We start from the raw sequence: 14,472 nt of genomic DNA, 5'->3' as shown, positions 1-14,472 counted from the left end.
TGGTAGCCCAAAACAAAAATAATAATAAAAAAAATGTAAACATAACCATACTTGTTTTAAGATAATTTTGCAGACTTCTCCTAACTCTAAATACAGTTTTTTTTTAACTTTTTTATATTGCAATAATATCATGCTTTAGCAAAATGTTCTTCTCAAGAACAATCAAAATAAAATAAAATACTCTAATAGTGAAATAGTTTTAATTTTACAGAGCATAGCCACTACTGCTTTTGTTGTTTTTTTTCCCTTTTTGACTCTGTTCATACTTTTCATGCACATAGCTCATTTTTATCCCAGTTATTTACACTATTTACAAACAATACAACCATACTTCTTAGGCATTCAAACAAAACTATACAAATATTCTGTTTTTGTCTCGTACCTGTTTTTGACCCATTTTTAATGAATAAAATAATATATTTCTAAAATACAATCCCCTTTGGGTAAATGTTTTTTTTTTTCCTACGTACTTTCAGCCTTCCTTATATACAGAAATCGCTCAATTGTCAAAAATATGGATTTGTCAAACCCCTATTTTGGGACAAGCTTAGGGACCCCTCAAAGAATCTCTAAGACGTCAAGGCAATGTATGTGATCTTCCCCTCAAAAGCCTTCACAGGCTCTGAAGTTCGTTTAAAAAGAACAAGTAATAACCTGCATGACCATAACCGTTTCAACACAAAATAGGCAAGTTCTTTTCTCGTTAGGTTTCAGAGGAGCATAAAGCAAAAATGAAAGAAATGAATATAGAAACAGGACAATACGGGGATAGCTTCATTACCGAGATGATCGAACTTATGGGGGGGAGAGGATGGAAACAAAAAAGAAATCAGAGGCTGAAAGACTAGACCATAAGCACACAAGCAAAGACTTTTCTCGCCAAGAAGTCATGCATTTTTTCTTGGTAGGATTAAACAACATAGAGTCTGAAGATACAGATCACCAATACATTGGACATGATGGAACAAATACATTGGACAGTATGGAACAAATTCAAGTAATAAAGTGACAATATATACGATAAAGCATAGGGTTTTTCTTTTAAGAAATGGCAAAAACAGGAATATTTTATCCCCCATCTGCATCTGCATGGTTGAACCCCCGGACTACATTCATTTGTAGTTCCACCCGTGTGGGCAGACTGGTGGGGTAGAGCACAGTGGGACAGCTGGAATCATTGAGCTAAATTGAATATCATCTACAGCAGTGGATAAAAGTGGGCATGTGGGTGACCAATATATTTGGTTTAAAAAAAATCCTTCTTCAAAATGAATTGATTGGTCACTTAAAAAACTATGAAATACAATTAGAGTCCAGAGTGTTTCTGCATGGTCTCCCTATCCTCTGAGATCTTCTGCAGCAGCCTTTGAATTCACGTCTCTCGAGGTCCTCGTGACCTCCTCAGGCATGTCCTGCTTCCTTCACCGTCCGAAACCTCTCCGTATTCAAAAAAGACAAAGCAATCCATGAAAAAGTGCAAAAAATGCCATGAAGCAAATGTTCTGCAACCCCCCGCCCCCCGACCCTTTTAGTTTATAATCCCGTAGAAGTTGCCACTCTCCGACCGAAATCAAGTCAGTGGAAAGAATAGATATGTGAAAAAATGCCGTTGTACATGTAATAGTTGAACCAGTAACACCGCAGTAGTAATAATAATTGCAGTGCTTGCATTGATGTTTTTTTTTTCTTCCATTTCTCTTGTAAAATGTCTCGGGTACAAACAAAAAAGAAAAAGAGGAGTCAGGAGAGTGATGTCACATCGCGAGGGGGCTCTTCTGAGGGGTCTCATGTTCCCTGGCCCTTTTCAATTCTTTCACCCTGGAACACAGAGACAAACAAGTGTCCATGAATGCAACATCCATGACTTGAGTTTCGAGCAACAAGCTTATCAAGACGCACACAGGCCTGACAGCATCACACTGTTCAGCATCAGAACATCACATCAGCCCAGATCATCAGGAGCTGCGACTGGCCTGCGAAAGAAAACGTTGGTCAGGATTGAACTTACACTTTGGAACGAACAAAAGGGGATAATTATAGCACAATTACAGAATCATTACCATATTAATCTATTACATTTGGAATAAATGCACTTCTGTGACACAGTAAATACAAGAAATCTTGCCATGAAATGCATTTGATTTTGAAGTGTCCCAGCACAATATGGTAATGATATCATAATTACTATAATTACAGTTATTATTCAAGTTAATATTACTCATTTCAAAATGACACTTGGCACTCTGAAACACATTTTGCTCCTCAGTATGCAGCTGGCGCCTCGCAGCATGAAGAGACTACCTCTTTGATTATTGTAAATAGAGATGGGAATGTGATGAAGAGTTGTTTTTCTAGACTAAATCTATTTGGTAAGTGATTAAAAAAAAGCACAAATCATTGCACTAACTGTTTCTGACGTAGCGCTCACCTTCATATATCGCCGTTGTCAGGCGCAAACCTCATATCTCCACATTGCACTTTTTTTCATTGTTTTTCATAAACTGATTGTATTGGTCGCCCTCTACATCTATCAGTTGGTTTTACCATTTCTCAACCAATGAAACGTATTTTTAAAAAGCTTGTGACTGATCTCCATTTGACCCTTTTTAAAAACATAGCGTTTTTATTTAATTCCTGAAAAAAAAAGCACAAGAGATAGGAGGTTTGCACCTGACAGGAGCAATATTAAAGATTAATGGCATTTTTCCATACATGTACTGGCTTGGCTTGACTCGGCATTGTCAGCCCAACATGGCAGAGATATGCGTCTCCATTGGAACAGGGCTACCCACTTCAAGGTGTGTATTTAACTGAGTCGATGACATTTAAAAGCAGCAGGCTGATTCACAGCAAAATTTCCCTATTTACCTGTTGGAGCTGTTTGCAGAGGTGCAGTAAGAGCTTACTGTATGCAGTAGACCCCAGTACAGGACTGTTTTCCTAATCTCGCGCCTGCTCGCACCAGCTCGATTTTTGACTATTACCTCCCAGTCATGCAGAGTGTGTGTCAGCTCCTGCACGCGCCCGAAAACACTGACCATGCATCACCGCACAATTAATTATCGATAGACTGAGTCTTATCCCTTCACACAGCGGAAACATCTTATTTTACTGTGATGTTAAGAAAGATATGCATACATGCATGTCCGTAATAAGTACTGAAATAACGTTCTAGTGCATAATTACATTCATAACTACAGTTAGTCTGGTGTCTCTGGGATTCAGTGTTAATATTACTATCATCTATAATATTCCTAAATAAGCTCCTCTAAATGCCTGACTTGTCTTGGTTTTCTATGTATTGTTATGAACTGCTTTTATCTTCTTATCCTCTTCTCTTCTTCTCACTTATTGACGTCTCCATCCTTCACATTAATTCATCTGTAGATCTGCACATTTTTTTGATTGCCTGCTCACACCTTCAGCAAAGAAGAACCTATAATCCTCTAGTCTGCAGCTATTCATCTAACATCGCATTCTGGCTGTTTCTGCTTTTGCTCTTCCTTCCTGCAGAATTAGTAGACTTGTTATTATTGAAGAATAGCTGCTAATTAATTGAAAAACATATTTTATGTCCTACAAATTTTTCACAATAAAAGTCATTGGGTTTTCATCAGCAGTAAGTTAACACAACTCCTATATGGCTAAAAGCAGGATGAAAAAGTTAAAAAGCAGATATGTGACTGTATAAACAGGAACGCAGGAACGTGCATGCGTGATGGGGAGAAGAGGGGTCGCAGAGGTTGGCTGCACTCAGCGAGGTGTCACTGCTAACTCCTTGGAGGCAGTTGGTTGTGCTTTTGGCCTGAATTCTGAGATTTTTCATCTCAGGCACCACGTGGCACGGCTCGACATGTTTAACGTGATAATGGGAACGCAAATAAGCGCAGTGTGGTTTGGCTGGGTGCTACCAAAAGTGCCAGTGGAAAAGCCCTAAGAAGTATTTACAAACAAATGGTTGAAGGCCGATAGGAAATCCTCCATTTGTGTAGAGAAGAAAAGCAAGTGATAATTTCTTCATAAATGCCTTGTCTGGCAGCTCACAAAAGAACACCATCAGAAGCTGCTGTGGGTTCATGGAAGAGACACATGTCTCAAGTGTACGAGCAAAACGCGGTCAGCCTGTCGACTACAGAGAACTCTTTACCCCAACAATTGATTTTAACACATCGACTGCTGTCATGTAATGGATTTAGCCCTATTGTTATTCTTAGCAGAAGGTGACTACTGCAACATTTATCATGTGTCAAGGAGAGGCAGACTGCGGAGATGCATGGTTTGATGCAGTGTTTGCTGCATCCTCTCATGCTGAGCTGGAGGACTCCCTGGAGGTATGAATCCATTAAAGCTGTGTGGTTTAGTCCCAACGGGCGGAGGGACTTATTGTTTGTTTTCGTTCTGTGACCCATATGCTATCGCAGCTTCCTAACCTATATCACAGCACAGCAGACGAGCCTTCCATAAGAGGTGGTTACATCAATAATTTGACCTGCTCTAAAAGCATGGTGCCCTATTTTTGTAAAGCATAAAGTAGGTATGGAAAAAAAACATGAAATATAAATGTCAACAGCAAGGAGGTTAAAGACTTGTGAGAAATGCTTAAACTTTTATATGTGCTTCATGAGTTTTTCCCATTCATGTGCATCCTTTTGCACTGTAATCTTTAAATGTATTTCTTTTGTTTTAACCCAGTGGTCATAGGACATTCAACAGATTTAGCACAGTTTTTGTAAATGGAAATTTGGGGGTAAAATCCCCCTCTCGGTCTGTCGAGTGGCTAGAAACAGGACACACAGCCAGTCAGACAGACAGACAACTACTTGAGAAACAGCAGGCCCACAGCATGCCTAAAGGTAGAAGAGCAAGGCCCATAGTTGTCACCACTCGACATGCAGCAGAGTAAAACATGATCCAAAAAAGCTTCTCGTTTTCTCAAACTGGCTATCTGCATAACCACACAAAACTTAAAAAAATAAATAAAAAATACGAACAAAAAGTAATTCCCAAGGAGAGAAAGACAGAGATAAAGAGAGTCAGAGAAGTGCCTGTTAAGTGTTGCAGTGATATTGTCATTCATAAGCATTTTGTTAGTTCGAGATAGGTTCTGCTCTTAATCTGAGCTTCTCAGTCCACCTGTGGCTCCAGTTGGCAGCCTTCATGCAAGCAGGCATCAAGCAACAGTGATGGAGAAGGAGGTAGGGTGGGTGGAGGGATGGGAGAGAGAGAGAGCAAAAGGAGAAAATGAGAGTGAGGGAAGGAGGGAGAGAATGCAAAGGCCGAGACCTCAGGAGGAGATAATTGTATTAATAAAGAGTGAGAGACAGAGAGGGAGATAAGAGGAAGAAAAAAGCATACAGAGTAACAGAGAGAAAAAGAGAAAGAGAGAGAAAGAGGCACGAACTGAGTTGCTGAGGCTACACTCACCCGCTTGAACAGTCTATGGTCCATCAAGGGGCTTGGCATAAACAGCAAAACAATACCAGACAGCTATTAGCACACAGTAGGCACTGTGAGGGAGGGGGCGAGGACAGGTGGGGGCCAAATACAGTGAGGGGGAGGGGGGTGGAGCTTAGGTGTTGGAGACATTTCTAACCACCCAATTTGTCCATCAAAAATAAATCAAACACATAACACCCAGTAAAAAGAATAGGTGAGAGGAAGACAAGAGAGATCGAGATCATGAAACTAGTGGTAGTTTCTACTGTGTCTTACTGATTAGCTCAATGGGATTTTATTCTTTTAGACCATGAAGCAACCCGTGCAGTAAATCTGAATGTTAAGTTTTATGTGTCAGCGAGTATGTTAGTATGTGTGTGAGTCGGTGTTGGGGTCTACCTGTGGCGGCAGCGACGTAGGAACCTCATGATCTTCCTGGCAGCCTGGTCCTGCCTCTTTGTGAGCAGACTACCTCTGTTAAAAACCAGAGTGAGAAAAGTGCTTTACTGTCTGCTGAGCAACAGTTGAAGACATCTCTGTTGTTAGATATATAATTTGGTCAACTTTTATCTCTCTGTGAAAATGTAACATTCCAAAATATTGTAAAAATATCAATATTTTATTTGAAATTTTTGAAATGGTATTGATACATCATGTTTTCCTGCTCTGAACTTTTAAAATGGGGTGAACTCAAAATCAGTATCAGTCTTAGATTATGTTATATATGGAATATTTTCACTGCATTACCTTCAGAAATCACCGTCTGACGGCGAACTGAAGCTGCAACATACTTCTCTTGAAAGCCAGACTCCATTGAGAAAAACAATAATTGCCCCTCCACCATTGCCTCCATCAGTTAGGTTTTGTATTTGTGTTACTTTTGCATTTAAAAGGGTCAGTTCCGATTCACAAAAGTCACACAATATCACAAAGTTATCGAGGCAGTAGGTCAGTTACTCCTGTGTTTTGTGATATTAAATTTCTGTTTATTCACATGGAATCTGGAGGCTTTGACAAAAGCATATATGTGGAGCTAATGCCGCTAACGGCCTCCCCCTGACAGAAAATTAACGTGGTGAAAATATTCTAAATATACCATACGCTTAAAGTGTTTTCTACTTTTAAGGTGAGACATTAAAAAACATTTAGCTGCTGCCCTGTCCACAGCAGTATATCACTTAGCTTCCATGTCCGTCTTGCAGCGTCTCCAAACTCTGGACGTGTCGATATACATCAGCTGTATATAATACACTGACTATGGGTATGTACCTCCAACAACCCCAGTACAAGAGATCTGAACTACGCTTGTAATGTTAACTAAGTCATTCTGCTGTTATCCCTTAAAAAGTTATCCCTGTCCTGTTATAGTCTTGTTATATTTATTAAAAATAAATAAATAAATAAATAAATTGCATGCCCTCAATGTAAATTTTTCCACATAGTATTGAAAATAGTACTGAATATTAATGTTTTTTAACATACTGTATTGAACTGACAAATTCCAGTAATAGTATTCCACTATTCCAAAACACAATAGAATTAATAAGCAGAAAAATCCTAACATAAAGCTGACTCTTCTGCAATCTTTAAAATGCTTCTGTTAATGTGTGTATCCAGAAATGACTTAAGGAATCTAGTTATCCTTGAAAAACTCCATAAATGTAACTATCGCACATCATTTCAGAGTATGACACATTGGTCTCTTCATTATCGTAATGTACTTTGCAGGATTAGTTCAGTCCAGTATTTGGCCTACAGTATGTCGCTGAGTGTCTACCTCAGTTTGTGCTGCACCAGGGCAGCAGCAGCCCCGCGGTGGTGGGGCTTCAGCCTGCCAAACTCCTTGTAGCTGCGGTAGTATTGCTGAATGAGCACGGCAGCCCTCCTGCTCTGCTGAAACTTCTTCTGTTCGTGGTAGCTGCGGAATTTACTCTGGATAAGGATGGCGGCCTGCGTCATCTTCTTATAAAGTGCATACTGCCAACGAGAACAAAACAATGTGTCAGGCTCTGCTGTGTGTGTGGGAATACTGCAATGGGGTTCACGCTGCAGTGGAAGAACAGGACCTGAACTTTGGCAATAAATTCAGCTGCTGGTAGTGAAAAAGTTTTACCTTCAAGGCTATCCATGTAAGCTTGCAGACAGAAAAAAAGGAAAGATTGTGAATGATGCACTAACGTGCTCATATTCTCAAAAACTCAAAAAACACTGAAAAACTAAAGATGTCTGTCTTTGAACAAAAGCACGTATTAGCTGTGACCATGTCAAGACCACTTTTGCACTTTGGTGGTGCCTACCTGTTTGTATTTCTTGTAGCAACGTTGAATAACAGCAGCAGCTACTTCCTGTTGCTCTCGGAGCGGCCGCCCCTGTTGGAGAGTAGAGTAGGAGAGGTCAGAGGTCACAGTTGAACCTGCATTTGCCACAAAGGACATCGGTGGCTCTGTGAGGTCTCCTGGTGGCTGGCATGTGAGTGCCACCCCGGCACGAGTCCACCCCCTGGTGAACTGCCCCCCCCATGTGAGCAGAGGGGAGGAGGAGGGTGAACAGTTGAGCGACAGAGCCAGAGGTCCACCTCAGTGTCAGCCGGTACACAGGCATACCAGATGACTGTAAACGACAGCGAACAGTTTGTGAAAACTCATTAAAAGTAGCTGGGGTGGGTGGGTAGCGAGTTGAGGAATGGGATCGGGCAGCGGGGAAGGACTGGTGTGTGGAGAGCTAGTTATAAACAGGCAGTAGCAGGCTCCATACACCTAACTAAGAGAGGGAGGCATAGAGAGAGAGAGAGGAGAACATAAGCTTAATTGTGTCTAATTGGAGCGGGGATACGGGGGACAGTGCAGTCGTTCCTCTAAGCAAGGCCATGCTCTGCTCAAGGCACCTTCCCATGCTGAAACCACAGGGACACACTTGGATATATTTCTGTTTATGTTGTGTGTATGAGCAGAGGATTAGAGAATAAGACAGAGGTAGAGACAGAAAAATGTGAATAATATTAAGCACGATAAGAAACAGTACATCCCCAGATGAGAGATACTAATGAACCGCATCACAACCCTGAACTTTACCGCAAATATCAAAGCTCCGTAGCCTGGAACCAAATAAAAGTTTGCACTTCAACAACCCTCTGAAAGCCAAAACCATCTAATAATAACACCAGTTCTAACAGCACAGCCCCGTCACTGCGGGCTGCAGTACACACAGCATACGGCACCCGAGCACCTGGCCTGTACCTTGTACTTGCGGAAGGCAGTTTGGACTAGGCGGGCGGCCTCGTACAGCTCTCTCTGCTCTGGATCGGACAGAGTCAGCTGGGCCAGGTCTCGCTCCACCTTGCTGTTGGAGGCGTTGATGAACTCACTCCAGTCAGCTGGGGACGGAAGTGTGGACCTCTCCAGGGGCCCCTCTCTCAGTGGGGACCCCCCAGGACTGAGGCTGGGGTTGGATGATGGGGTCAGGGGTTCATTATACAGAGATCTGAAGAAAAAACATGACAGAAAATTTCACTTTATTTCAGACCCTCTCTTTATTCTGATACTATGTTTATTTGAACTTAAAGCAGGAGCAACTTAAAGAATATAACGTATGAATTTAGCATTAATAAAATTAACATATTTATCTAAATTAATCAGACAACAGAATAAAGTTATCTACTAAATAAAATAAAACTTCACAAAAATAAATATTATCATACATATGTATGTTTCATGTAGGAATGCAGCAGATATTAAACATGCAAGCCTACACTACACCTGTCTACCTAACACTTATGCTTGTGATATTTTTTTATATCTAACTTATGCAAGCTTTTTTTACTTTGTTACTTTGTATAGCAGTGGTGGATGTAAGAATCAATGTCTTTTTGCACAGTGTGCCAAATTTCTATGCTACATAAAGCAGTTTAACAACTGCAGGGGTGAAATGTCGGCCAATACGTTCTGCTTCTTTGTACCACAGAAAGATTCAGCGCCGGTAAGCAGCACTCAAGAGGGGACACCAGCTGCCTGCTTAAACTGGTTTGGTGAAGTTGGAGAGAAAATTATTTTACATTATTATTTACAGATTCAAACTTTTCAGATCAACGAAACCCACATAATTAATGGGGCAAAATGTTGTTAAAACAAAAATAATGCCTCTTTTCAACCATAGTAAGGCAAGTTCAAGTTTATTCAACCTTACTGAGATACAGTAGAGATACAATTTCCACTAACCTAAATTTAACTATTTTTATAATAAAAGCCTCTGAGAGGGACTAATACCCCTCTTCTCTTTTTGCAAAAAACACACAGAAAACATATGCAACAAAAATGTTCTATAAACTCACTCTCTTAAAAGTTTAGTGTTGCCCAAATTCGTTCACGCTTCAATGATTTGGTTATCCTCCAATATTTTGTTTGAAAAAAATGTGCTTTTGCATAATTTGGGGGAACTTTAATATCTTAGAAAACTGTTTGTGCTTAATCTTCTGAAAATGCAAAGACAGAAAGCTGTAAAATTTCTTCTAATTTAAAGCAAAATGAAATGTTAAAATTCTGATTTTGAAAGTTTTGTCACATTCACAAATTATTTGGTGGCCGTTGCACCATTTAAATAAAACATTCAAGTGTTTCTGATTTCTTTCTAAACCATACTGAGGTAAAAAAAATAATAATTGAATGTGTGTGTTCAGTGATGCATGAAGCTGGGGGCGAAAAGTGAACAATATGAAGCTATGAAGGTTGAGGCAGTAGTACCGGCAAGAACTTCAATCTACTTTCACCCCTGAACAACCAATAATAGAAAGTGTTTATTTTTAGTTTATTTCTTTGACTGCCTGCAAACTTTGCTGAAAACTGTAGTGGGTGTAAATTAAATTTCCAAAAAATACCACTGTCACAGATAATAACAACCCTGAGCCACGGCCCCCTCCATTAAATGAAACAGCCTCTCTTTGCAAACTGACATCGTGCTGGTTTAAACTTTCGAATGATATATTGTGGCGTTATGGAAAATACAAATATCCAGTTTCAACAGGATATACTGTACAACAAAATGCAGTTTCACTCTGACTTTAAAATCTGCACTTGTACATTATGTGATGCATGAATTAATGTGTCTGCTCATTGTACTCCGACACATTAGCACCCTTTTTGGACAATACCTGGATGTAACAAAGCAGAGAAAAAAAGATGAATAACTCAGCAGTGGGGAGGACACGCATACTGTACACACACCCACACACTGGCTATGCAATATGCATATCTGCTATTCCCTGCCTCACGGCGCTGCTTACCGTAGGTGTATGATGCTCGGCAGCTGTTCCACATCTCCCAGGTAGTTGGCGAGCCAGTTCATGGTGTTGCTGACCCCTGACGTGTCTAAGGGCACAGAGTCCGCCGCGCTGAAGTTCTCCCTTTTGATTCTCTCTGGCGTTGCTTCAATGATGTGCTCTGCCAGAGTCATCATGTTTGCCTGTTTTATTGGGACACACAAAGATGATTGTCAGTGTTTATCACTGGTTGAGTGACTGTACATGATCGAGACATGTAGATTTAACTATTTGGCCATGTGACAGACATGTTAGCTTTAATGATAATGGAGTGGAATAATGATGAGAGCTATACTGTTAGAGGCTGAAATTCCTAATCCAGCACTTCATCTGTTGGAGGAGTAGTTAGACTGAGATGGATGGCTGGAAGAATCCCTTGGCTATGGAAGCGGATCAATAGAGAGAGTTTATTATGCAGTGATGGTCATCGACAGAGTGCCAGGTTGGCTTGGTGCATGCCGCCTACCCAATGCAGAAGGCGGACATAAAAGAGGTGGCATGGTACGGATGGTTATCACCAATTTAAATCCCATCTTGCTGTGCTTTCTTCACTAGTGACAATGTAATTCATTTGCGCGCCACTTTCCAGTGCACTAAATACCCATATTGCAGCCTCCTGTAAGAACTATAATATATGTGCTTCTGTACAGCTTCTAATTTTCATTTTTTAACAAATTTTACAAAAAAACAACATTTTAACAAGTGCTGTTCATGCATCCACACATGCACAACCTCACAAACACTTGTCACTGGTCCACTGATACCTCCTTACAGCAACTAGTTCATGAGTTATGAAAGGGGATGTGGCAAAACGTTATGCAGGTATGTGTATGTCTGTGTGTGTGAGTGTGTGTGTGTGTGTGTGTGTGTGTGTGTGTGTGTGTGTGTGTGCGTGTCGGAGTGTGTGTCTTTCTTTAAAGTTTTGGCATGTTATGTGCATCATCTGTTCTTGGTCTTCTCATTATAGACCAGACCCTTAACATGAGTTTGGGGACAGTTTGAGGATACAGTTTGTCCACATATGTCATGACATGTCTTTCCCCAGGCGGCAGCACAAGAGCGCTAACATTAGTTTAACACAAACCATGTATGCTACCACTTTCTGTCATTGGCACTTCAGAAGGCCTGCAAAGACACATCTGTAAAACTGTGGATGGAACACCTCAAACTGCAAACAAGCTCAATTATGACTCTTGCTATTCTGAATTTTTGAGGAATGGTGGTTTAATATTTGAAAAACTTTCCTGGAGGCCAGTAAAACAATTTAAAAACCTACGACTTCATTAGAATGTAAAGTCTATGAACTGAGCGGGAACTCGCAGGCTGAGCCAGCGGGAAGAACACTAAAGCTGTCTAGGTGTTAGCAGGTCTATGGGGCCCTCCTGCAAAAAAACATGACGTGCATAGAGCAGCACTCAGCATGCAAAAGCAGCTAGCAAAACATTTCTCTCTTATTGAAAACAGTTACAAAAAGCCGCCCAGGCTGCTTAAATGCACTCTGCTCATTGGGGCCAAAAAGGAGGAGATCAATTAAAACTTATTTCCCCTTTATTTTCTGTTCCCATGCATTGAGTTGTCTTCTCTGCTGCAAGAAGGCACGTATTTTGTAATGCTATATTTGTGATGCAGGCATATAAATCAACAGCAAATTATTTTTGGCCCAAATTATTTCAAACGTTTGGCTGAACTAGTGCCAAGTTCTCCAAATTTAGCTGACTGCGTACACAGTTGTTTACTCTCACCTGCAGGTCATCCATCTGTGTGAGACAGTCCTGGTTCTCCAGATCTTCCCGATAGGACAGTAGTTCTGCATCAGCCATTTCTCTGTCAGCCATCACCAGCATGCCGAGCTGTTCCCGCTGACGTAACCGGCTGACCAGTTTCTCCTTCCCCAGGCTGCTGCTTCCACTGACCCCCAGCGCCTTCCTCCCTAGGCCGCCGCTGCTGGAGAAACTCTCTCTGGAGGTCCATCTGGTTGTCCCCGTGCTGCCTCCTGTAGACAGGCTCTTGTCTGAGCTCAGGCCCTCTGAGGACAAGCTCTTGGGGCTAGAGGACAGCTTGTGGAGCTGTTGCTGCTCCAGGCTCAGAGGAACAGACATGGCCTTGTCAGGCCGAGTCTGAAACAGCTCTGGGTTGGGTTTGTGTTTTTTAGCTAGCGGGAGGTCCCTTTGGCCCTCACTGTAGTAGTTGGAGGGCTCTGACCTGGGCCTTCTCAAGTCTGCAAAATAAATACAATATGTGATAATTAGCCACACAATACACAAACAACAACTTAAGGGCATCATCTAAACCCCTTGAAACCAAACTGATTTGATTTTTTTTAAAAACATGGAAAGAAGGCAATGAGCAACAAAAGAAGAAATGGCCCAAAAATTAGCGAGAAATTAGTCGAACATACAAAAAATGACTTAAAAATTAGCAAAACTAATTAAATAACAATAAAAAATAAATTAAATTAAAGATTTGAGAGAGGGAAATGAAATGAAAAAAGTGCTTAAGAATTCCAATAATTCTGTAAAATATTTTTAAATGTGTAATTATGAGACCTAGCTATAAATCTACTTTTTCCCTAGCTTTTGTCTTTTCTTACCAAGACATTTTTACCTTGCTTTTTAAAAAAATAATCTTCTAAATCTACTAATTTCTTGCATTTCTTAATAAGTTGATCAATTCCTTTTCCCCATGTTTTTTCAAAAATTTGCACCAAATTGCTCAAGGTTCAGAGGTTTAAATACTTTTGAAAGGCATCTGAAAGCAGCATCAGAAAAGTCTCCAGAGTGATGTCCCTCCAGGTTTCAAAGAGTTAATGAGTTTTCCTCCAAGTTTAATATAAGAGACAGGCAAAAAGAGAACAGTACTGGCCTGGATTGAGGCTTGTGGTGCTGGATGTCGTTGTCGTGGTGGCAGGACCCCCTTTCTTGCCACTGGGTGCGACGACACTGTTGTTTGCCCAGCTGACCATCCAGCTGTCTGTGGTGGGGGTGTCAGGGGCTGGGGAGAAAGACATGCGAGTTGTGGGTGGTAGAGGGGCCGGCGGCTGCTGCTCTTCTCTTTGTAGCTGCTCCAAACATTCAGCCAGTTTCGTATGACCACGAGATCGGGCGATGGAGAGGGGTAAGCGGCCCAGAGAATCCGGGATAGCTAGGGCACGTCTGTCCCATTTATACAGGACCACTGCTGCTTCCAGGTGACCCAGTGCACATGCCCACATCTGGATGGAGGAAGCAGAGTTTGTCAGTTTCATTACATAGAAAGCATAAATCTACACTGACTAAAAGTTCTTCTCTTACCAGAGGCGTGCAGGAGAAGTGATCGACATTGAGAGGGTCCACTTCTAACTCCAAATCAATACTATCAGCATGTTTAGTGCTGCACAGAAGACAGAAAACAATTAGCTTTTTAGTGTGGTGAGCACCAATTACAAACCAAGGCGCCATTATGCAGCATGTCAAGTATTTTGTTCTCACCGCCACTTGATGAGTGTCTGGATGAGGGTGGCGTAGCCCTGGCCTGCAGCCAGGTGAAGGAGTGTCATGCCTCTGAAGGTCTTGGAGTGGATTAAATGTTTGGACTTGGCCCAGCAAGCTCTGCTCATCATCTTCTCACAAACCACGACGACACGACTCTCGAAGGAGCTGCTGGCCTGCGTCTGACCAGATACACACTTACATGCACAACAGAGCATGCCGTTATTTGTCATTGTATATGCCTCTTTAACAACTAAA

The 14,472-nt window shown here is 41.3% G+C and overlaps 1 protein-coding gene across 1 annotated transcript in view; it reads right to left on the bottom strand.

The window, feature by feature from the left end:
- Positions 1-250: 250 nt before the first annotated feature.
- camta1a (calmodulin binding transcription activator 1a) overlaps positions 251-14,472 on the bottom strand; it is a 393,330-nt gene continuing 379,108 nt past the window's right edge. Inside the window, exons 13-24 of the mRNA XM_042492229.1 lie at positions 14,215-14,411; positions 14,038-14,116; positions 13,610-13,958; positions 12,490-12,965; positions 10,712-10,890; positions 8,673-8,916; positions 7,734-7,805; positions 7,550-7,570; positions 7,214-7,413; positions 5,836-5,910; positions 5,425-5,455; positions 251-1,818 (exon numbers count right to left, since the gene is read on the bottom strand). Of these exons, the coding sequence (XP_042348163.1) occupies positions 1,786-1,818; positions 5,425-5,455; positions 5,836-5,910; positions 7,214-7,413; positions 7,550-7,570; positions 7,734-7,805; positions 8,673-8,916; positions 10,712-10,890; positions 12,490-12,965; positions 13,610-13,958; positions 14,038-14,116; positions 14,215-14,411 (1,956 nt within the window). The 3' untranslated portion in view covers positions 251-1,785. The remainder of the gene's footprint in view (positions 1,819-5,424; positions 5,456-5,835; positions 5,911-7,213; positions 7,414-7,549; positions 7,571-7,733; positions 7,806-8,672; positions 8,917-10,711; positions 10,891-12,489; positions 12,966-13,609; positions 13,959-14,037; positions 14,117-14,214; positions 14,412-14,472) is intronic.

The sequence above is a fragment of the Plectropomus leopardus genome, chromosome 8, assembly GCF_008729295.1.
Source record: "Plectropomus leopardus isolate mb chromosome 8, YSFRI_Pleo_2.0, whole genome shotgun sequence".
Classification (NCBI taxonomy): Eukaryota; Metazoa; Chordata; class Actinopteri; order Perciformes; family Serranidae; genus Plectropomus; species Plectropomus leopardus.
The sequence above is the reverse complement of the archived record's forward strand: the minus strand, read 5'-3'. Positions and strand labels throughout refer to the sequence as shown.